The 23,073-nt window shown below is 46.4% G+C and overlaps 2 protein-coding genes across 9 annotated transcripts in view; one reads left to right on the top strand and one right to left on the bottom strand.

The window, feature by feature from the left end:
* LOC103159000 (E3 SUMO-protein ligase NSE2) overlaps window positions 1-16,229 on the bottom strand; it is a 217,951-nt gene extending 201,722 nt beyond the window's left edge. For 4 of the 7 annotated variants that reach the window (XR_003488066.2, XR_004771346.1, XR_004771345.1 and 1 more), the window contains exons 1-2: window positions 16,080-16,229; window positions 11,369-11,539 (exon numbers count right to left, since the gene is read on the bottom strand). Coding sequence is in view for 4 of the 7 variants with exons in the window: in XM_027431608.2 (XP_027287409.1) it covers window positions 11,369-11,525 (157 nt within the window). In the remaining 3 variants the exon portion in view is untranslated. Of the gene's footprint in view, window positions 1-3,859; window positions 4,099-11,368; window positions 11,540-16,079 lie in introns of those variants that run through there. The other 3 variants (XM_027431604.2, XM_027431605.2, XM_027431606.2) reach the window with 3 other exon arrangements.
* Window positions 16,230-16,244: 15 nt separating this feature from the next.
* The window catches only part of Washc5 (WASH complex subunit 5), a 52,588-nt gene continuing 45,759 nt past the window's right edge, over window positions 16,245-23,073 (top strand). Inside the window, exons 1-5 of one of the 2 annotated variants that reach the window (XM_027431601.2) lie at window positions 16,245-16,393; window positions 19,116-19,425; window positions 19,854-19,999; window positions 20,810-20,894; window positions 21,843-21,943. In XM_027431601.2, coding sequence (XP_027287402.1) covers window positions 19,240-19,425; window positions 19,854-19,999; window positions 20,810-20,894; window positions 21,843-21,943 — 518 coding nt within the window. In that variant the 5' untranslated portion in view covers window positions 16,245-16,393; window positions 19,116-19,239. Of the gene's footprint in view, window positions 16,394-19,115; window positions 19,426-19,853; window positions 20,000-20,809; window positions 20,895-21,842; window positions 21,944-23,073 lie in introns of those variants that run through there. The other variant, XM_035449692.1, reaches the window with a different exon arrangement.

Raw genomic sequence — 23,073 nt, forward strand, 5'->3', positions numbered from 1 at the left:
GGAGGCAGAGAGCAGCAGAAACTTCTTCCCTTGGGAAGCCAATAGGAAGTAAGTGTTTCACACCTTTAACCCTCTACCACTGTTCCAAATGCAACTGGAAAAAGGACAAAATTATGAATCTTTATGTGAACAGACAGTTTAAAGTGATTCTAAAAGCTAACAAGTCAAAATCCAGTAGTCAAGAAGCATAAATCTCACTTGTCTTACGATTCCTGAGAAGTAACTTGTTTTTATGTACTTTGGTTGTCATCCTAGCCTTTAACTGAGGAGCCATCTCTCTAGGCCTGTTTTCATATATTTTAAAGGAATTGTTTATTTTTAAAGATTTCTTTATCTTATTTTATCGTGTGACATAAAATGTTTGTTGCATCTATGTATATGCAAAACCCGTGTGCCTGGTGTTCTTGGGGGCCAGAGGTGGCATGGGGCCCCTAGAACTGGCAAGTGGTTGTGGTTGTAGGGCAGCTAGTGCTCTTAACTGCTTAGCCATCTCTCCCGCTCCTATCGTTCCGATTAGTAACAAGTCCTGCAGCAATCCCCCGAAAATAAAATGGAACAACATGAATAACCGAAAAGGAGCCCCTGGAATGAGAAGCAGTGTTTACTCTAGGTGAGGGGATCTTGAAAGACTGCAGCGGTAATATTCCTACAGTTTCCTAGGTTTGACAGAATCAAAGCATCTTTACTCTTATGTGCATGGACCAGAACAGGCTCCAGAATACTAAACTCTAATAATATGATGAATCTTACACAGCCTGAACTCTGATCAAGAGTCTAGAACCATTCAGCCAATGGCTACCTCCTAAGAAGTGTTCTGATGCCATCTAGTGGCAGGCCTTTTATCGCATGGGACATAATGACTGGACTCATGTTCTCAAAGTGAGGAGGTCCCTGGCATTTGCCGTGCCTGGGAATATTGGAAATGCAAACCGCTGTGCTACTCATAATTATTAAAACTATGCTGGCAGGGACCAGTGAGCTGTCCTACGGAGATATCTAGTGGCTCTGACTCACCCTCAAATTCGGGAGTGCTTAAGTCCTTCAGTGAAAGACTCGAAACTGTTTTTAATAAATTAACAAATTCTAGACAGAAACTCGTGTTTCATTCTGGATCCAAATACACCTTATTAAGCGACAGCCTTAAAAGCTATCTACAAACCCAGTGTGGTGACACACACCTTTAATCATAGCAGAGGCAGGCAGATCTCTGAGCACAAGGACAGCCTGGTTTTACATACTGAGTTCTAGGACAGCCAGTGCTACAGAGAGAAACCTGTCTCAAACACACACACACACACATACAGAGAGAGAGAGAGAGAGAGAGAGAGAGAGAGAGAGAGAGAGAGACAGAGAGAGAGACAGAGACAGAGAGAAAGACAGAGAGAGACAGAGAGACAGAGAGAGACAGAGAGAGACAGACACAGAGACAGAGACAGAGACAGAGACAGAGACAGAGACAGAGACACAGAGATAAAACGAGACAGAGGCCATCCACTACCTCAGAGTTATATAGTTCAACACCCGATATGCATTACCTGGGTTCCAAACTCCCAAGACATCCAATGAGAATCAGAGGGCTGTGTCCCCAGACAACCCGGATCAAGTGGATCCCACCATTAAAACAAACGACCTACAAAACACCACTTAAATTCAGGAAACTATATGAACAAAGACAACATTAACCACTATCAGTATGAAAGGACATGGCATATTACCGTGGCTAACGACAGAGGGAAAGAGAGACCGAGGACAAGCGGGCTACTTTAAGTTATGTGGTGTCTCCCCCAAGAGCAGGCACCACGGGAAGCCCGCTGTAACACAAGCAGGCCGCGGGAAGTCTGGGAGTCTGGATAACTGTCTTTTCTAGCAGCTCTCGGAGGAGAAAACGGCTTCCTTAAATTTCAACCTGGAAAACATCACAGTTGAGTAAAACAAGGCCCAGGGTGTGCCTCGGTGCTTCCAATTCAGCTTGGTACTATGTACTTCCTGAGGGGTGGAGGTGTACTGCTGATTTTTAACAGTATCTATTTAGTCATAAAGAGTCCTACACTTAAAACTGCAAACCCGAATCAGATACAGCCCTTGTGCAGCCACTGTCACAAGTCAGAATCAAATCAAGAGTGTCGCATGTGGACGGAGGGAGTTAGTGTGAAGTGCTAGCCTTATGCCCCGTGCCTCAACCCAAGGGAGCCTCTCGGGACTGGCTTTACTGCTGTTTCTACCTTGTCCTGTCAGTGTACAGACTCAGAGAACAACTAGCTAAATCCACACAGCAAGAACTGCACCGGCTGGCAGTCCTTTCTTTTCTTTCTTTCTTTTGTTTTGAGACAAGTTTCTCTGTGTAGCCTGGCTGTCCTTGAACTCACTCTGTAGACCAGGCTGGCTTTGAACTTGCAGAGATCCACCTGCCTCTGCCTCCCAAGTGTGGGGATTAAAGGTGTGCACCACTGTCCCCATACTGATAGCAATCTTTAACAGCGTCCCCATTGTCCCTGTCCGCACACCTAAGGCTCTGCGCAGTGCAGTATCTGGCCGTCACCATACCTCATCTTTGCTCATTCAAACACTCTGGCCATTCATTAGCCATTATGCCTGTCAAAACAACGGACATTTTCTTACTTTTAATCTAAAATAATACAGACTCCATACACTGCATTAAAAACTATAGAAAATATACCAAACTCCGCTGGGCATATCACTAACAGCAGTTGCTAGAGTCTGAATAGCCAGTGTCCCCCAAAGGCCTGTTGTGTTATAGAGCTGGCGCACTGGGGAGGTGGTACTGGGGTACGGAGCCTTTGAGAGGAAGGAGTCTGAGGGAAGTGCTCACTTAGGTCACTAGTGCCTGGTCTTGAAGGACACTGAGACCCTGGCTCCCTCTTCCTCCTCTCTCTTGCTTGCTGGCAAGGGTCTTGAGTCCCTTCCGCTAATATGCTGCCTTACCAGAGGTCCCCAGAGATTGTTGACTGGAACCTCCAAACAAGGAAGCCAAGACTTCTTTTCTACGTTAGTTATCTCAGGTGTTCTGAAATGGAGACACAAAGCTGACTGGCGCAGATGTTGGGGGTTACCACCATACACCAACAGCTACTAAGAGGAAGAAAAAAAAAGAGGGTCTAAGCTAGGGACCAGCAATCGGGTCCAAATCTGAATTCCCTATCTGTGTCCTGTCCTAAGTCATTTCCTACTGACAGATTGAGGCCGGGTCATTTGTCTCACTGTGTGATGGTCAGAGCCCGCACCTTCATTTGGCAGGATGGGCCTGATGTATCTATGGCAACTCCTTCGCTTCTCTCCCTCGGCACCTCCGAACATGGCAGCACCAGGAGGCGTATCCCAGGTGGAGAGTAACAAAGACACTGACGGCAATGACACCGTTAAACTCAGTCTCACACATTTCTAAAACACCCATCAAGGGACAGGGAAGTTTCACCAGCACAGGAAGCAGGCAACTCGGGCACTGCTCCAGACACCGGCGTGGGGCTTTTACCAGAGCTGGTTAAAAAGCTGCTGCAGATTCGCCCAGCAGTGCTGATGGCTTACAGGGGAGAGGCCGGTCAGCAATGCCTGCTGGTGTCCGTGGGTGGAGTCAGTACTCCATCCACGGCCTTTAGACCCCAACGCCCACATGCCTTACATGCCTGCCTGCCTGATTCACTCAGCAAGCTTTCACAGAGACCTAAAACATACAGGCTCCGAGACAGGAAGAAGCATGCCTACACATGACGCCAACACCCAAGGCCTCAACAACCCAGGCCAGCTACAGAACTGAGACACACAGAAATGCTCAGGCAGACCCTCCGAATACGAGGGAGCGGGCTAGCTGCTGGCAGGCAGAACGAGTCATGTTATCACTTACCTAGAGAAGCCGCGCACGGCCTGTGCTTTCCAATGTCCAAATCTGCAAAATCTCCAGTGGAAACACGTTCCCCAAGCTCATGAGCATGTGCACACATACACGTAGGTATTCATGTATTCACACCTCATCCTAGGCTAGTCTTTACTGTGGAGGGGCTATCCATGCCAGCTATGTCATTCTCCTGATTCAAATTTTACAGTCACTTTAAAAAGATTTGGTCACATAGATATTTATAATCTTGTCCTTTCCTAGGCAGCTGCATTTGGGAAAGTTTCAGAACTAGAACGTTAAGAGGTATGTAATGTATTTTCCTATTGGCTGCCTTAGTTGGAAATGACAACTAGAAGCCAGCAGAGGGCAGTAGCGCACATAATCCAAATTATAGCCACCTACATTTTTAAAGTGTGGCAACTCCTGTAGGATAAAATAGCCCTCTGCTCTGTGTGTGTGCGTGTGTGTGTGTGTGTGTGTGTGTGTGTGTGTATGTGTGTGTGTGTAAATACAGCGTATACATGGATAGGAATCTGACAATCAGTTACAAAAAACTGTATAGTGCCTGTCCCTTTAGGTTTTAAACAAATCACTCCATACACTGTGGGTTAACTTCCTGTCAGGGTGTCTTAAGTCAGTGTTGTGTTGCTGTGAAGAGACACCACGACCATGGCAACTCTATAAAAGAAAGCATTTAACTGGGGCTGGCTGACCGTCTCAGAGATCAATCCATTACCGTCATGGTCATGGTGAGGAGCGTGGCCTCACACGGGGAGCAGACGCGGCAGCTGAGAGCTCTACGTGCAGACCTGCAAGTACGTTCACTAAGCCGGTGGCCCTGGGAAGGGTATTTAACTTTTCTAAGCCTGAGCTCGGTCATGCAGAAAGCCAGGACGACTTCGTTTCTACTTCACAGGATTGCTGAAAGGATCAAGTGAGCATCCAAGGAAAAACACACAGCCCACACAATGAAAGTCTGAAACAAGCTCACTTACTACACTTATTACTTTTATCATTATGGTCAGTATCGCCAATCCCGTAGTTGGACACAGACCAAACACACACTGTCTGACTAGAATAACTATAGTCTTCCTGCCATAGAGCTCCAGAGTCCTAGGGAAACAGACAGGAAAACTGAAGTGTCCATCAACCTGTCATGTCATTCCATAATGTAGACTCCAGTTCTAACCAAGTTCTCGTAGACGAGACTTTATTCTTTCCAATGTCTGAATAGAACTGCATGACATACATTATATATTATGTAACTGCACAATATATATTATATATAATAGATGTATTGCAATATATAATGATATGTGTATGTCTATATAAAATGCAGTATATAACAGGTGATACTAGGTTGTGTCAACCTGACAAGTTAAAAGTAACCATCACAACGTCTAAGAAAATACGCTTAACCAGTGTAGGTATGTATCAAAACATCACAGAGTGCCTGCAAAATATTCATTTTTATTTGCTAGTTTTTAAAGGGTACTAAGAAAAAAAAGTCTCAAACTAAAGGCTACTTTCTTCTATAAAAATTTGGGGAAGGTTTGTAATTTTATTTTTATATAACTTGGGCCATGAGGAACAAATTTAATGTACAATAAGTAGACTATGATTACAGTTTGGGGCTATTATATATGCTTGGAAATTCCTGTGAAAAGGGAAAGCTAAACTAACAATTTGGAAATACAACCAAAATTGCTTGACATTAACAACATATGCTTTATATTTAATTATATTAAGCCAAAATGTTCAATGATTAAAAAAGAACTCTCCTAACAAGTTCATGTAAGAAATGGCTGCCCTAGGCTTAGTCTCTGAGAAGACTTTCTCATGCCATCTGCCTCTTGCTCATCAGCATTCAAATTCAGTTTCACAAGACAGAGCCCCACAGGCTGGATAGAGACCACAGGTCCACAGATCAAGACCATAACAGAGCTCCACAGGCTGGATAGAGACCACAGGTCTACAGATCAAGACCATAACAGAGCCCCACAGGCTGGATAGAGACCACAGGTCCACAGATCAAGACCACAACAGAGCTCCACAGGCTGGATAGAGACCACAGGTCCACAGATCAAGACCACGACAGAGCCCCACAGGCTGGATAGAGACCACAGGTCCACAGATCAAGACCACAACAGAGCTCCACAGGCTGGATAGAGACCACAGGTCCACAGATCAAGACCACGATAGAGCTCCACAGGCTGGATAGAGACCACAGGTCCACAGATCAAGACCACGACAGAGCCCCACAGACTGGATAGAGACCACAGGTCCACAGATCAAGACCACGACAGAGCTCCACAGGCTGGATAGAGACCACAGGTCCACAGATCAAGACCACGACAGAGCTCCACAGGCTGGATAGAGACCACAGATCCACAGATCTAGACCATGCCCACAATAATTTTAAAACATGGTTTGTTTGGTTTTTTTTAATCAAGTAGAGTATTCGTACAAAATTGTTTTTGATTGCACAAAAGCCTGTGGGAAAATACTGTGGGTGCTTTAACATAAATCACAACGGTGGCATCGAAGGACACTAGTGCGGAAAGTCACTGTGTCATTCTCCATCATGCACTCAGTATAGCAAATGTCACCTTCACTTAAGAATGTCCTCGGTGATTATTTATTATATATTTACGCTATATTTACTCTAGCTCAGCGGCTGGGTAGACACCTTCACGCTGTGGGATGAAGTGTTATGTAAAACATTGTGACTTCACACTCTGATGGCTGAGCGGAGAAGATGTGTCACAGGCTAATCCAGCTGCGTTTCCTTCCACTGTGCTTTTGAATGCAAAGAATAGCTATAGCAGGCAAACTAGCATCACCGAAACTTGAGTATCTAGTGAAAATGAAGAATGTGAATCTGAATTGAAAGGACAGCGCCTTTAAACAAAAATCCCAACTCTGAAGAATCTGCGAATACTCCATGGAAGCTTGAGATTTCCCTCATAAGCTCAGTGGTGACAGTAAACTAATTGCATCCTTGTAACATCTTATCCACTCCCCCATACAACTGGTATTTTAATACCTATCTGTTTTCAAATTAAGATGGTAAATCCTGTGAAGGATGAAAGGATTTAATACTCATCTGTGTGCTTTGAAACGCTCGCACTGAATCAGGCACAGAATAGTCATTTTGTAAATGCTTACCAACCACCTTGGTACTAACTAAAGCCCGAAAGTGTGCTTCAAAACTGATCCAACAGGCTATTCCTCACTTGGCATCTGCATATATCAAGACTCTTCAGCTCACGTTTTTCTTTTCCATACAGCTTGGCCAAAATTTGTCTTAAGTTAGCTTTTTTTTTAATCAAAAACCAAGTATTTGCTGCAAAAATAACCCAAATATTCAGGATAAATAATTCTAGGTTTATTTATGTGTCTGAGTGTTTTACCTGCATTCATGTATGTACCCCGCATGTGCGGCCGGTGCCCATGAAGGTCAGAGGAGGGAGGGAGATCTCCTGGAATTAGACTTACTGTGGTGAATGACCCACATGGGTGCTGGGAATCAAATCCGGGTCCCATGCAAGAACAAACGCTCTTATCCACGAAGCCATTGCTCTAGTCCCCAAATAATTTTTAATAAAATTTACTGACTATAGCTCTAAAGCAAGGACTGGCAAGCTAAAAGACAAACTTATATGTTTTTATAAAAACAGGTATTTAGAACAAAACCATTTCCATTTGTACTAGTTACTTTTCTATTGTATCAAAACACAACATATACAAGGATTTACTGGGAGCTTACTGTTCTAGAGGGATAATAAATAATCCACAACGGCAGAATGGAGGTAGCTTTCCAAATGGCTCTTCCACCTGAGGACCAAGTATTCAAACATGAGCCTATGAGGGCCACTCTCCTTCAAACCACCACATCATCCGTTTGTTGTCTAAGGCGGTTTTTACTCTGCAATAGCAGACTTGCCAGAGTTTATGAGACCTCATGGCTCACAAATATTTGAAAACATTTGCTATCTGACCATCACAGAAAAAAATTTACCAAATTATATTATGAGCTTTTTTGAGAAACACTGTTAGCATCTCTTTTCAAATTATAACAAAGTAGCTGGGCATGGTGGTGCAGGCATACCTCTAGCCCACCATGTGGAAGGGGCAGCGGGTGACAGGGAAGAATTCATGGCCAGCCTCCTTTATGTAGGGAGTTCAAAGCCAGACCTGGCAATACTGAGACTCTTGCTCAAATAAAATAAAACAAAACTGCACAAAGTATCTTTTTATGCTAATACATACGTCTTACTTAAGACAATGATAAAGGCTGGGCATTGGTGGCTCACGCCTTTAATCCCAGCACTCAGGAGGCAGAGGCTGGAGGATCTCTGTGAGTTCAAGACCAACCTGGTCTACAGAGTTCCTGGACAGCCTTCAAAGCTACAGAGAAACTCTGTCTCAAAAACCCAAAAAGGCCAATGATAAAAACTTCTATAGCCAAAACACTCAGAAATGTTTAGTTTAATTCTAGAAACTACTGATCTGATACCCTCCCCCAGGCTTCAGGGTTATGTCCCAGGTCTTCTCTTAGGGCTTAATCAAAGCCCTGTGACTTTAATCAAAGCCAAATATCCATCACCACCGAGAACACATCCAAACCAGATGGAGCAGGGTCAAGACACTTAAAGATCAACACTGAAAAGATCACAGGTGACTAATCGCTAGACATGAATGAGTAACTGGGATGGACATGATCCTCTTGTCAAGAATAATTACAAAAGCTGGTCAGAAATACATGCTGTGATTGCTTGCAGACAACGGCACAACAGCCAGACCAGAATGATCTGACTGCAGCCAGGAAAATCCCTGAGATTAGTCCTGCAATCCCCTCCCTTCCTGGAAGCGCTAAGGATGAAAGACCCACACAGAGCAGAGCAGACTAAAGGATGAAAGGATCCGGAGGGCCAGGAGGCTGAGGCAGCAGGAGCTGGCAAGGCAGAGTGCTGGGAGCGAGCTATGAATCAGCCCAGGGATTCCCTGGAGCCTGGTGCTCACTCCTGAGACACTGAGCAACAAGTGCTGGGGGCTACAAAGCAAATGATTCCTGGGAGACTAAGAGACTCTGGGACTCTACCCATCCAGGGCCGAGTCAAGGGGCTGAACCTTCAGAGTACAAGCAGAGCCGTACTTTGTAACATGATGTTAGCTCTACTAAAGGCTACTGTATTAGTCAGGAGTCTCTAGAGGAATAGAATTTATAGCTCTGTACAAAGAGGAGAGAGAGAGAGAGAGAGAGAGAGAGAGAGAGAGAGAGAGAGAGAGAGAGAGAGAGAGAGAGAGAGAGAGAGAAGGGGGGTTATTAGGATGATTTACAGGCAGTGGTCCAACTAGCCCAACAGCAGCAGTCTACTAACTGAAGGTCCAAGAATCAAGTAGTGCTGAGTCCACGAGGCTGATCTTCAGGATACATGGAATCCCAAAGGAGCAGGCTCTGATGCCAGCGAGAAGGAGTGAGAGCAAGCGGACAAAGAGAGGAAGCTTCCTTCTTCTCTGTCCTGTATCCAGGCTGCCAGCAGATACAGTGGGGCCCGGGTGAAGGGTGGATCTTCCCACCTCAAAAGATCCAGAGTAAAGTGGGTCCTCCCCACTTCAAATGATTTCATGAAGAAAAATCCCTCACAGGTGTGCCCACCCAGCCCCTTGGGTTTTCCTTAACTCCAGATATAGTCAAGTTGACAACCAAGAACAACCATCGCAGCTACCAGACACCCGCCCTTACAAAGCCTATCAATACTAAAAATAGAGCACCTAATCCACAAATTATTTGGCTTCTCACCAAAACAAACTTCAACTCTCTTTTAAAAGTATATCTGTCTGTTTTTCTGTTGCTGAGATAAACACAACAAGCAAAAGCAACTTAGCAAAACAAAGGGTTTATCCAGCTTTCAGGCTGCAGTCCATCTATCAAGGGCAGCCAAAGCAGAAGTTTGAAGCAGAAACCATGCAGGGACACTGCTTATTGGCTTGCTCTGCTACTTTTTCTTATACAGCCCAGGCCCACCTGCCTACGGATGAACGGCACCATCCACAGTGGGCGGGGCCCTCTACATCCTTTAGCAAGTAAGAAAATGTCTCACAGACATGGCCACAGGCCAATCTGATCTGGACAATTCTTCAGTTGAGGCTATCTCTTCCAAGGTGCCTCTAAGTTTGTTTCAAGCTGACAGCTTAGGAAGCCAACTCTGACAAAAGAAAACGAAATTTAAACTGGCAACATAATAAACAAAAGGAGATCAGACTAGAATGACATTGAGAAAAGGGACAGCAAGGACAGTGGTTTTTAAACAGCTACTAGAATCATGCTTCATAGACTCAAGGGTGAAGAAGGGGCCAGCAAGATGCCAGCCGATGGCACAAGCCTGATGATACATATATATATATATGAATGATAGATTACATAATAAATCTTTTAAAATGATGAATAGGAAAATATAAAAATATATCTTAAAAAATGAATAGGAAAACATGAACGTGGCAAGAAGAGAAACGGAAAAGGGGGACCAAACTGCTCCATTGAAGCCTGCTATGCTGTTGAAACAGCATAGTGATCAGAAATTTTAAATTCACTGGACAGAATTGGCAGCAGACTACAGAAAATAAGACAAATGAACTTAAAAACACAGCACAGAAACTACTCAAATTAAAGTGAAGGGGGGAATACAAAACAAAACACCAAGCCCTGTGTGATTTATGGGACAATCTCATCTCCATGTAATAATGGGAACCGTATGAAGACAGGAGACTGGAGAGAAATAAGAAACAGAAACAGAAATTCTTCCGGCTTGACATGAACTTTAAGTCCTTAGATCCTTAAAACTCAATCAGGATAAGCAAAGAAAAAATAAATATGGGAAAGCATTTTACAAACTGTTCAAAAGACACTACCATTTAAGGAAGAAGATAAAAGACACCAACCATGCCACTCCCCTGGCTCTAAATGCATCAAAAAGTAATAATAACTCTAGCCTAAAAAAAGCAAACAACACTGTTCTAAGCCTTCTACTTGAAAAGTAAGTATCCACCAAAGCAGAACCCTTACTCTGCTTGAGGCCTTCCTTTGCTGGTATTCCTGGAAGGGTCATCAGGCATGAAACATCATATGGTCAGGATACATGACATACCTTCTGGTTCACATGCATCCAGTGCTTTAGACTGCATGGGCTCAGCCAGAAACCTTAGTACGCTTGTGCATACATGTCTAGGGCAGGTCTGCGTGGAGGATAACTGCACCACATAGCTACGCCACGTTACAGAATAAGATGAGAGACCGTGTCCAAAAGGACTAAATGCCCATCTCAAGAACACTCAAAAGGGCATCCCCGGAACAATGCAACTACACTGTCACCTCAAAGTACACACACGCATGCACGCACACACAGGCACACAAAGGCACACACACACACACACACACACACGCACACACACATACACACACACACACACACACAGGCACACACACACACACAGAGAATTTTAAGCATTACTTACTCTGAGTCTCCACAAGGTCCAAGGCAACACTAGAAACTGTGTCCATTCCCGAGCTGATGCAGGCTTGGAAGTTTTTTAAGGAGGAGAGAGCGGACTCCACTCCACTGAAGGATATGTAGCGAGTGGAACCTGAATTTGAACCGGAACGCCCTGGCATCTTGGAATTGTTACCTAAAATGTCAAACACAACGGTAAGAATTCTAGGTCAGAATAACAACTGGACAGGAAGAGAGCACAGCTATGACGTTCGACAGCTACCGTGTTAAATATCCAATGCGCTACTCTGTTATCTGCATGCAGTGCCCAGAGGGTGCCAAGGCCCTGTGCCATCATCTGGCCGTCAAGGGCAAACACTCAACATAACACAGGAAAGGTAAAATTATCTTTGGTTTTTTAAGAAGGAGAATACCCTCTTCCTTGATGCTTCAACGAACTCTACAAAACCCTGTTCTTGCAAGCCTAACACACATAGAGGATAGAGACTGTCCACGACACATTTTCCTTTAAAACAAATAGAGAATGGAGTTTATAAGATGGGATTTTTTATCTTTTTAACTTTTTAACTTACCTAATAAACATATATTCTGAACTCTTTAAAAAATCTGCTTCTAAAGTTCTAAAAGATGCACAACTGTAATTAACTCAGATTCAGTAGAAGCAGAATTTCTAGATAGACTTCTTATAACAGTTTATCTATCATAGTTGTAGTTACTACGCTCGTATTAAATACTCCCTTATCTATACCTTTAAACACCTGCTCTGAGCTTGCCACCCCTTGCCTATATAGACATCTTTGCCTAATCGAGAGACCTCCTGAAAGTCCATCCATGGAAAGCAACTGGAAAGTGCAGGGTCCACACTGGCTCTAAATGGCAAGCAGGCTGTTGCTGAAGCTAGGCGGCACCATAGAAGAAAACCTTTTCTGGGAATCCGGGAGATGCACCATGAGCTCAGGCTCAGGGGACCAGAGGCTGCCGGCAAGTCCTTCAGCTCCTCTCGGGAAAGGAAGAGGCCACACTAGGGGTGTGACCTACCTCTTCTGGTCCACAATTTGCATCAGAACTCACTCTCTCCTTCCTTTCAAGAGTGGGGGAAGGGAGCACCACTTCCTCCTCTCATAATACCAGCTTTATTTCACACCTTAGCTGCTACCGGTTTCTCCACTATTGCTTCAACTAGGTTTGTTTGTTTATTCCACAAATAGGAATTAAAGGTCTTATCATGCAAATTCTCAGGCTCATTAAAGAACAGGGGATAGAAAAAGGGAGAAGCGGGGAGGGCTAAAGAGCTAACTTTTATCTTTGAGGTATCAGTTTAACATAACTGATAGCTTTTTAACCTATAGTTTTTAACTTACCTAATATACATACATACATTCTGAACTCTTTAATGCCCCTAGCTGCTGATTCGATTAAGTTGGGTAACGAACTTTTACCCAATTCCGTCTTAAAGACCAGGCAACATCTCTGAGCATGGGAATATAGTGGTTTTCAAGGTAAATACTCTGAGACTTTTATTGTCAAGTACTAATTGGTTTATTCCAATTCAACGGAAAGCTTGTCATATGCCAGGCAGTGTTCTAAGCACCAGAATTACTCAGCACCTGTTCCCCGAGAGCTCACTAGTTCATAGGACCAGCCGTGCAAATATACCACTGAAACAACATAGATTACTTGCAAAATGATGGGACACACGAAATGTGTGACTTAGCCCTCACAATGAGGAAAAGGCACATAAGAACACACAGCACAAATAGTTGCAAAGAGCATACAACCCTCTAGGCAACTACCTGAATTTTTCTTGTACAGAAAATGGGCCCCTTTTCTGCCTTTGGTTATCTGACACGGTCTCAGTATGTAGCCCAGCTGGCTTCAAACTCATAGCAATCCTCCTGCCACTCAAATGCTGAGACCTGCTTAGAAATACTCCATGACGCCTGATGCTACAAACTCCTGACATTTCCTCACCCATCTGCACTAAAGACCATAGCTAACAATCTTTTTTTTCTTTTCTTTCTTTGTTTTTGGGGTTTTTTTTGTTTGTTTGTTTGTTTTTTTGTTTTTTCGAGACAGGGTTTCTCTGTGGCTTTGGAGCCTGTCCTGGTACTCACTCTGTAGACCAGGCTGGCCTCGAACTCACAGAGATCAGCCTGCCTCTGCCTCCCGAGTGCTGGGATTAAGGGCGTGTGCCACTTGATTAATGATCTTGATTGCTATTTCACTGAGGAAACAGAACCCACCAAGGGGGCCCTTCCCTCCCCTCCACCTCAGTTTCTGCATTCTGCCTTCTCACGCTGAATGAAGCTACCATGCCCACTGAGACCACTCCACTCTACATCACATCTCCTGTCCTCCGATCAGCAATCCCCCCCCCGCACCCCCCCTGCCGCTTTCCTACATCACTAATTTTCTCCTCTCCAACGCCATCCAAAGACATCTTCTTCTCTCTTTAATCTTAAAGAAAAGCATCTTCCCGCCTTCCCCTTCTGATTACGCCCCACAATTCTGTGTTCATCCTGGCAGCAAAACTCTCCTGTATTTAGTTGGGGGGGGGATAGGGGAGGATGGGTGGGAGAAGGGAACTGGGATTGTCATGTAAAACAATCCTGTTTCTAATCCAAATAAAAAAAGTTGGAAAAAATATCAAACTATCAAGACTCAAAAAAAAAAAAAAAAAAAACCTCTCCTGTAGGCCTCCACTTGTCTTAAAATCCTCTCTTCCTGTCTGGTGGCCTGGGTGTCCGCCAAGCTTCCAACTTCACTGGCCCAGCTCTCAAGGCCACTGCTGCAGTCCTTACCCCCTCCTCGGGGAACAGAACTTCCTTCTGCACGCCCTCAGACTCTCATCTGGCTCCTACGATCTGTCTGGAGTTCCAACCCACAACTGCTAATCCTCTCCGCATCCCCAGTGTGAACATAATCTTCAATCATCCAGCTCCCCCGAGCTCACCTATCTGCTAAGTAAGGTCTGAATGTCTGGCTCCTCAAGCCCAGTTTCTATGTTGAAACCCTAATGTCCAAAGCAGTGGTGTTAGAAGACAAGGCCTGTGGGGAGGCGACCAGATCCACCCTCAGGACGCTCCAGGGGACTCTCTTGCCTTTCTGCCACACAGGGAAACAGCAAGTACATGCCATTTACAAACCGGAAAACATGTCTTGACCAGACACTAAATCTGATGGCAGGTTGGCCTTGGAATCCTCAGCCTCTCCAGTGGAAAGACAGTAGTTTCTCATGCTTTTGAACCACTAGATACAGTATCTGCATTACAGACATCTGAACATTCTAACCTATTCCTCAGGTCTTGGTTTAAGTTAGGGCTTGGGAGGGTCTCCCCCAAGGAACACGCAGCATCATATAAGTAACCTTTAGGGTGGAGGACACGGACTAGCGTCCCCGGACCTGAGGCCAGGAATACTGACAAAATTCTCGGCAATGCCGTCATCATATTGGTTAAGAAACCCTGGTTTGCTTGCTAGGTGTTGGTGGTGCAACCTTTACTCCCAGCACTCGGGAGGCAGAGGCAGGGGGATCTCTGTGAGTTCGAGGCCAGCCTGGTCTACAAGAGCGAGTGCCAGGGTAGGCTCCAAGCTATACAGAGAAATCCTGTCTCAAGAAAAAACAGGAAGGAAGGAAGGAAGGAAGGAAGGAAGGAAGGAAGGAAGGAAGGAAGATAGGTTTAAGTCAACCTCTTCTTGGAACCTCTTTCCAAAGACATTCATCTTTTTGTTCCCGGGATCTATAGCCTCCAAGACAATCTACAACAAAGTTGTGCATTTCCTGAGGTCTCACCGAGCCACGAGGCTCAGCACACCACGTTGCTTCCCTTACATTCCTGGAAGAGCTGCTGTCACGCCAGCTGCTAATGTAAACAGGAAAACACCTCTCCTGTGTGTTCTGTACAGCACTGTGGTAGACACAGAGCAAACAACACACACGAAGTTAGGCCCCCCGACCTCCTTTAAAACCAAGGTGGCGACTGGAGCGGAGTCGTGCGTCCTCCTGCGGCATGCCAGGGTGTACACATCCTTCAAGCCTTCCGTCGCCCGTGGCTCCTTCCATCACAGTCCCTGACACACATCCCGCCCTCGAGTGGAGCAGACACGGGATGTCACACGGCTCACGAAGACCAAGCCATCAGGAGGGGCTCGCTGAGTTACCAAAGTGGCCAGAAAAGTCTGCCTCGTCCTCCATCCAGCTCGCCACCGGGATGCCCAGCAGCCCTGCAAGCCGAGCCCGCTACATCCCGCCCTGACCGCTGCTGGCCTGCACCTGCAGACGCCGAGCTGGACCTGGGGCCTTGACGGGTTAGAGGGACGCGCGCCCGGCGTGGTGCAGGTGAGTCTGGGCGAGCCTGAGGGTCCCCGGCCCTCTCCCTCCCGGGGGAACGCGCTCGGTGCTGTCCCGGAGCCACCAGGGCGGGCGAGCCTGGGTCCTGCATCCCTGCCGCTCGCCCGCTCGCCCGCCTTAGTGGCAGCGGCTCTTGCACGCATCTTTGCAGCATCCGGGGCGATGCTCAGCTGCCTGGCCGGTACCCGGTACCCGGTTAGAGGGACGGGGTGGGGTGGGGGGGCTGCGATGGGGACACCCCGCCTCCCTGCATCTCGCTGCTGCGGGCGAGCCGGGCCCAGGACCGCAGCCCGCGTCCCCGGAGCGCACAGGGAGGCGAGCATGCTCGCCCAGCCTCCCCACCGCGGGTCCTCCTCGAGCTTACCCGGCTGCCCCGCCCCGGCTCGCCTCTATCTACCGGATCGTCGCTGGCTCGCTGACTCGCTCGCTCGCACGGACGCGGATCCCTGCTCTCAGCCCTCGGCTCCAGAGGCTGAAACGCCCCGCGCGCTCTGCGTCATCTGTCAGCGCCCGCGACTGGTCACATGACACCAGGGCCACCGCCCCTCGGTCACGTGACGGGCCGGGGCCAGAAAGCAGGCTCCGGGCGGCTGCAGCGGAGACTCTAAGAGGGGGGGGGTCGCTGGGGCCGGAGACGGGGACCCCGGGTGCCCGGTGCGCGCGGTCGGCGTGGGGCAGGTGAGTCTGGGCGAGCCTGAGGGTCCCCGGCCCTCTCCCTCCCTCCCTGGGGACCGCGCCCGGTGCTGCCCCGGAGCCACCAGGGCGGGCGAGCCTGGGTCCTGCATCCCTGCCGCTCGCCCGCTCTCCGGCTCGCCCGCCTTAGTGGCAGCGGCTCTTGCGCGCATCATCCGGGGCGATGCTCAGCTGCCTGGCCGGTACCCGGGTGTGCAAACCCCGGTGATGCGGTTGGTTGGATGCTCTCACGGAGAAGTCACGGAAGTGAAGGCGGCTGGACGAGCCTCCGGGAGGGTCTGGTAGAAGTTCTGCCGCGCACGTTTGAGTTTGGGCAAGCCGCCTCTCACGCACCCCGACGCCCCTCGCTAACGTCCTTTGCACTGCGGGGAGGGTGCCACTGGGTCCTGATCCTTCAGTGATAGGGAAATAAATACTTGGCCTCCTGGTTTGGAGGAGTTTATTGCCTCCCTCCGCTACCAGGCACGCTCTCCTTAGGTGTTCCCTGGCATTCCTGAGCCAGGCTGCAGTGGTCCAGCTTGTTCCAGGGCTTTTCTGGGAGAGCATCCTTTATGGTTTTTGAGATCGTTGCTTTCTTGTTTTTTGGAACTGAGGATTTGTGAAAAGATAAAGCAAACCCGTCTTTTGTACTCTGGATCGGGCCAGCGATGTGGTTCTTGAAAGCATGTTCCTTTGACAAGGGATTCTTCCTTACGCAGAAAAATCAAGGGCCCGTGCCAAGCACCTAAAAATAATAACTCTTAAAATAATATTAGTAAGGGAATTAAAATCTGTGGCCCCATCCCATGCGGTTAAGAGTACAGCTCAACCTGCAGTGAGAGTACACGGGTTTCCTTCATCATTTGTGTGAAGGAAATCTCCAGTGTTTGTTTGACCTCACTCAAGAAAGGCTCAACTAAGACACATCTTGTAAAGCTCACGGCTTAAATGATTACATGGTTACCCATCTACGGTGATGTTGGTCACTTGATTCTGTTACTCTGGGCCAGTTTCTCCAGCCTGCTCTGAGCTGTTTAGAAAATATTCTTACCAGATAAGTTACGTGGAAAATATAGCTAGCCTGGTTAGCTCTAGTATGTCTTAGATCGTCTAGATGTGATAATGTAACTAAGTGATTTATCCTTTCATTTGATGCTGGTTGGCACTGGTCTTTAGGAATGTAGCAAGACGCTTTCATTATAAGACATTTTAAAACACAATTCAGTGTTCTTTATGATATGTCACTAGAGAGGGATTCATTGTAATAAGTATTTTTCTTTTACATTGAATTCTATAAAAACACTTGTTTTAATGCTGGTGTAGATAAGGCAATCACCCTAGTTAATAAAGGCCCATAAACATTTGTTAAACTATCGCTAAGTATGTTTGGCTATTTTATGTCCTTTTAGAGTTATAGTACATTTCGATTGTCTAGATACAGTCCCACTATGAAACTCTAGATAGCCTGGGAACTCGCTATATGGACCAGGCTGGCCTCAAACTCCTAGGAATCTACCTGCTTCTGCCATTGGAATGCTGATACTAAAGCAGTATGCCACCATACCTGGCCTTAAAGTATGATAACCTTAGGGGCCAAGAGATTGACACACAAAGTCTTGATCTACACCATCATCTCAAGCCTGATCTTCCCTGGATGAGTGCACGCAGGTGCTGGGTCTGTCTCTGTCCCTGGGGAGAGATGAGGAAGACACAGCTTTAAGCTTTAAGCTGTGTCTTCCAGGGTCCGACTGTCTTGCACTATCGTAGTATATTCAATTAGGAAGCAGTCTCACCTGCTGATCATAGCCTGGCCTTTGCTTTGGGAGGGCAGAGTTTTATCCTGTTTAACTTTGGGTGAGTTTGGTCTTCGATGGACCGCAGTCGCTCATCGTTTGGCCCATTGTGGATTCTCTTCTTCCTGGTCCTCTCTCGTTTCCCATGCCAGCTCAGATCCGTACAGGAAAATGGGATTGCCTGAAACTCAGCCTGTTACTTAGCAGCGTGGTTGAGGAAGCAGGTGTGACTGGGAATACCAAAAAGACTTGTTAAGAGTGTGTGCCATGGGGCTGGAGAGATGGCTCGGAGGCTAAGAGCACTGACTGCTCTTCCAAAGGTCCTGAGTTCAATTCCCAGCAACCACATGGTGGCTCACAACCATCTGTAATGAGATCTGGTGCCCTCTTCTGGTGTGCAGATATACATGGAAGCAGAATGTTGTATGCATAATAAATAAAATAAAATCTTTAAAAAAACAAAAAAAAGAGTGTGTGCCATGGTGTGTATTACAGGGTTCCCTGGTGAAGGAGTTCCAGGCAGCTGTCGTGACTTCCCAGCGTCCTTTGCTTGCAGACCTGATCCGGTCCATCCCCGTTAGCTCTGGTCTACCCCTTGTTCACTCTGCTCCACACGCCCTCGTCACTCTGTCATTCCTTGAGCATTGTCTTGGTTACTTTTCTGATGCTGTGAAGAGGGATTCCACAGAGAAGGGGAGAATGTCCCTGAATATGGGAAGTCATCCACAGGCTGGAGTCCCAAACCGAATAAAAGGGAAAGAAGGAAGTAACCTGAGCACCACATTGCCTCTCTCCCTGAACAGGCATGAATGCCTTCCTTTTCCTCATACCAGGGCTCGGTGGCATAGTTCTCCTGAGCTGGATCTGTACTTCAAAAGCATGTACACACATTTCTTAAACAATTGTTAAGTTCTCTGTTTTTTTTTTCACTGCAGGGTCTTTAATGGAGCAGCCAAGTGGTCTCCAGTCCTGGCTTCGCCTCGTGATCCACAGACCCCAGCTCTGAGACCAGTTACCCATTCCCACCATCCCGGTGTGGAATAGCGGGTCGCCCTCACCATGTTGGACTTCCTGGCGGAGAATAACCTCTGTGGCCAGGCGATCCTCAGGATTGTTTCTTGCGGCAACGCCATCATTGCCGAGGTGCTGCGGCTGTCGGAGTTTATCCCTGCCGTGTTCCGGCTGAAAGACCGCGCCGACCAGCAGAGATACGGAGACATCATATTTGACTTTAGCTATTTCAAGGTACTTTCCCCCGTTGCCTCGGAAAGTCCTGTCCCTTTTACAAAAGCAGCCTTGCTGTGGGAGCTGTGAGGCTTGAGGTAGTCAAGTTAGTTATGGAGCACTAAAAAGACAGCTTTTCAACCAAAGTTAACTCCTAAGCTGGAAATAAGGGAAGGAAGGATACTGTACGGAAAGTCCTAATACAGTATAAACCACTACCTATAACATAATGGCTTTTGCCTTGAGATGCATTTAAAAGTGTGCTAACCTTGGTTGAGATTCATACAGAGGCTTTTTGAGTCTAGACATGCAAGGCCTTCTTACTTTCTGCCTCTCTGCTTTAGTTTCGATGCATGAGAACCTTGAAGCACAATTTTAAGGCAACCTGGAACTGTGCCCAGCAGATCGGCCTCTGGCTGACTTTTAACACAGCTGTGTTTCCTTCTCAGGGTCCAGAGTTCTGGGAAAGCAAACTGGAAGCCAAGCCTGAGCTGCAGGATTTAGATGAAGAATTTCGGGAAAACAACATCGAAATTGTGACCAGATTTTATTTAGCCTTTCAAAGTGTGCACAAATACATCGTAGACTTAAACAGGTACTGATGAATTCCGTAACAGCTTATTCTGGTGGAACAGCAGAGGAGCAGGGAGCCAGCAGAACACGTGTGCCTGTCTCAGAGTTAACTCATTCATGCTATGCATCAATATAGCTTCGTTATAATCTCACGTTCCTGTGTTAGATCATAATAAACTTGCTTTACATTATCATCGAGCTTCTAGCTTTTCAATTTGTGATCATGTTCCACCAGGCCCAACTTATATTAGTAGTTTTTTTTTTTTTTTAAAGATTTTATTTATTTATTACATATATAACATTCTGCTTCCATGTATATCTGCACACCAGAAGAGGGCACCAGATCTCATAACAGATGGCTGTGAGCCACCATGTGGTTGCTGGGAATTGAACTCAGGACCTCTGGAAGAGCAGTTGGTGCTCTTAACCTCTGAGCCATCTCTCCAGCCCATATTAGTAGTTCTTAAGAGTTGACCAGATGATATGCGTGGTGTGTGTGTGTCTGTGTGTCTACCAATCCATTGACCTTTAGACAGTTCCTTTCCTGTGCCATTGTTTCTGAGCTCCTGCTGTTTTGTAATTCAGGAGTAGGGAATATTCCTTTGAGTTTAGAGCAGCCATAAGTGTTACCCTGCATCCCGAAATCACCTTGAGTTGCAGCTCCTAGGACCCTAAAGTTCATGAAAGTTCACGGCAGCCTGCAGAGGAACTGAAGCCCGAGTGCCGGTGTCGTGCCCTCTCTTTGGAAACTCTCCCCACTCAGAGACGTTACATTACACTGTTGCATTGCTGGTGTTTACGTTAGCACCTTGCCCCTGCATTCCGTTTGTAGATACCTCGATGACCTCAATGAAGGAGTTTATATCCAACATACCTTGGAGACCGTGCTGCTCAATGAAGATGGAAAACAGCTGCTGGTAAGTAATGGGAACTGTAAAGTCATACTCAAGAACGTGAAACAGCTGGGTGGGTGTGGTGGCAGTCAACGGCAAGTGGATCTCTGGGAGTTCGAGGCCAGCTTAGTCTACACAGCAAGTTTGAGGACAGCCAGAGCTATATAATAGACCCTGTCTCAATAATAGTAATAGTGATATAAAAAAGCATCAATATATACAGCATACCACTCCTCAAAGAAAAGAAAATAGCTAATAATTGTCTTCTGAGTTGAGAGTGTGAGGGTGTCATATGAAATTACTCGTGCAAGAAAAGACATGTTGGATTATAAGCTTCCTCTGTAGAAGGAGTCCTTCTTTGGGGTTGAGGGTTTAGCTCAGTGGTAGAACACAAGAGTGCTTGCCTAGCAAGCATAAGGCCCTGGGTTCAGTCCTCAGCCGGGTGGTGGTGGTGGCAAACACCTCTTATCCTAGCACTTGGAGGCAAAGGGAGGCCGATCTCTGAGTTCAGGTTCCAGGATAGGCAGAGCTACACAGAGAAACCCTGTCTCCAAAAACAAAAAGAAAGAGAAGTAGTCCACCTTCTTTTTACATCCAAGGCGTGGAGCTGGTACTTAGTACATGGTGACTACTTAAGAAATGTCTGTTAGAGACAGTGTGGTGCCAGGTCTATAATCCCAGCCCTTGGGGGGGTAGACACAAAAAGATTAGTTCGAGGTCATCCTTAGTGATAGAATTGAGATTTCATTCTGATGTCACTAGCAAAATAATCACTAGGAACTGAAATTTATTTGGGGTCAGTTTTCAAAGCCTGCTCTGCACAGCGGTTGAGAGCCCTTTGCAGAAAAACGTGTGTTTACTTTGAAGTATAAACAGCTCTTAGGAGGAATGGGACCGAGTGATCGTTTGTGCCGTTGTCAGCTTGCAGGCAGGCAGCCTAGTGAATTCGGCCATTGTCCTTTGCCTTCACAGTGTGAAGCCCTATACTTATATGGAGTTATGCTTCTCGTCATTGACCAGAAGATTGAAGGAGAAGTCAGAGAGAGAATGCTGGTTTCTTACTATCGATACAGGTATTCCTGGCCTAACCCGAGTACCCCCCAGTGCTGCTGCTGACCCCCTGCACTGTGTGCTCCTGCCCTGGTGGGAGCGGTGGCCTGTGATGACAGATGATGAAGTGCACACATTTCTGAACACACTGAAGGAATATGGCTTTACCTTCATGTATTATGATTAACAGACTACATCCCGGAAAAACTATGTAAAATGTAAAATGCTGTATGCAAGACATAGCAATATACAGAGATGAATATAATGATGCAGTTGTCATAAAGCAGGAATCGGAATTCTGAATGTTTTCACTTGAGGATAAATTGTAAGGAATTTTGAAATTCTTTTTTTTTTAAGATTTTTTATTTATTTATTACGTATACAACATTCTGCTTCCATGTATATCTGCACACCAGAAGAGGGCACCAGATCTCATAACGAGATGGTTGTGAGCCCCCATGTGGTTGCTGGGAATTGAACTCAGGACCTCTGGAAGAGCAGCCAGTGCTCTTAACCTCTGAGCCATCTCTCCAGCCCTGAATTTTGAAATTCTTAAATGTTTTACTTTTGAAGTTTTCTTTTTTTAGTTCCCAAGCAAGACGCCTTGGCGCCCATAAGGAAATGAAGGAGCTTTCTATTGTGGCTCTCATGTGGGTGACGGAAAGCTATCCTTCTGGGTCAGGTTGAAAGTGGACTCTTCCCCCATACAAACATAGACACAGAAACACATTCTTGTGCTACGTGAATCTGTGCAGAGCTGCCTGGCTGCAGGAAGTAGGGTCCCGAGAAGCCACCTCCCATACAGGTTTCCAGTCTTTTGAAAAAAATGTGTCCAAAAAGTGCATACGTGTGTTTGTTTGTTTTGGTTTTTTGAGACAGGGTTTCTCTGTGTAACAGTCCTGATTGTTCTGGAACTCGCTCTGGAGACTAGGCTGGCCTCGAACTCACTGAGATCCACCTGCCTCTGCCTCACTTGTAGAAGACCTGGCTGAGTTCGTTTCCCAGCACCCATGTCAGGCAACTCACAGCCACCAGTCACTCTGCTGCAGCAGGGCCAGTGCCCTCTGGTGGCCTCTACGAGCATCTGCATGCATGTGGGCATAATAAACACACACACACACACACAAATAAATAATACAGTAAGTCCTAAAAA

This window comes from Cricetulus griseus, chromosome 10 (assembly GCF_003668045.3).
Source record: "Cricetulus griseus strain 17A/GY chromosome 10, alternate assembly CriGri-PICRH-1.0, whole genome shotgun sequence".
Classification (NCBI taxonomy): Eukaryota; Metazoa; Chordata; class Mammalia; order Rodentia; family Cricetidae; genus Cricetulus; species Cricetulus griseus.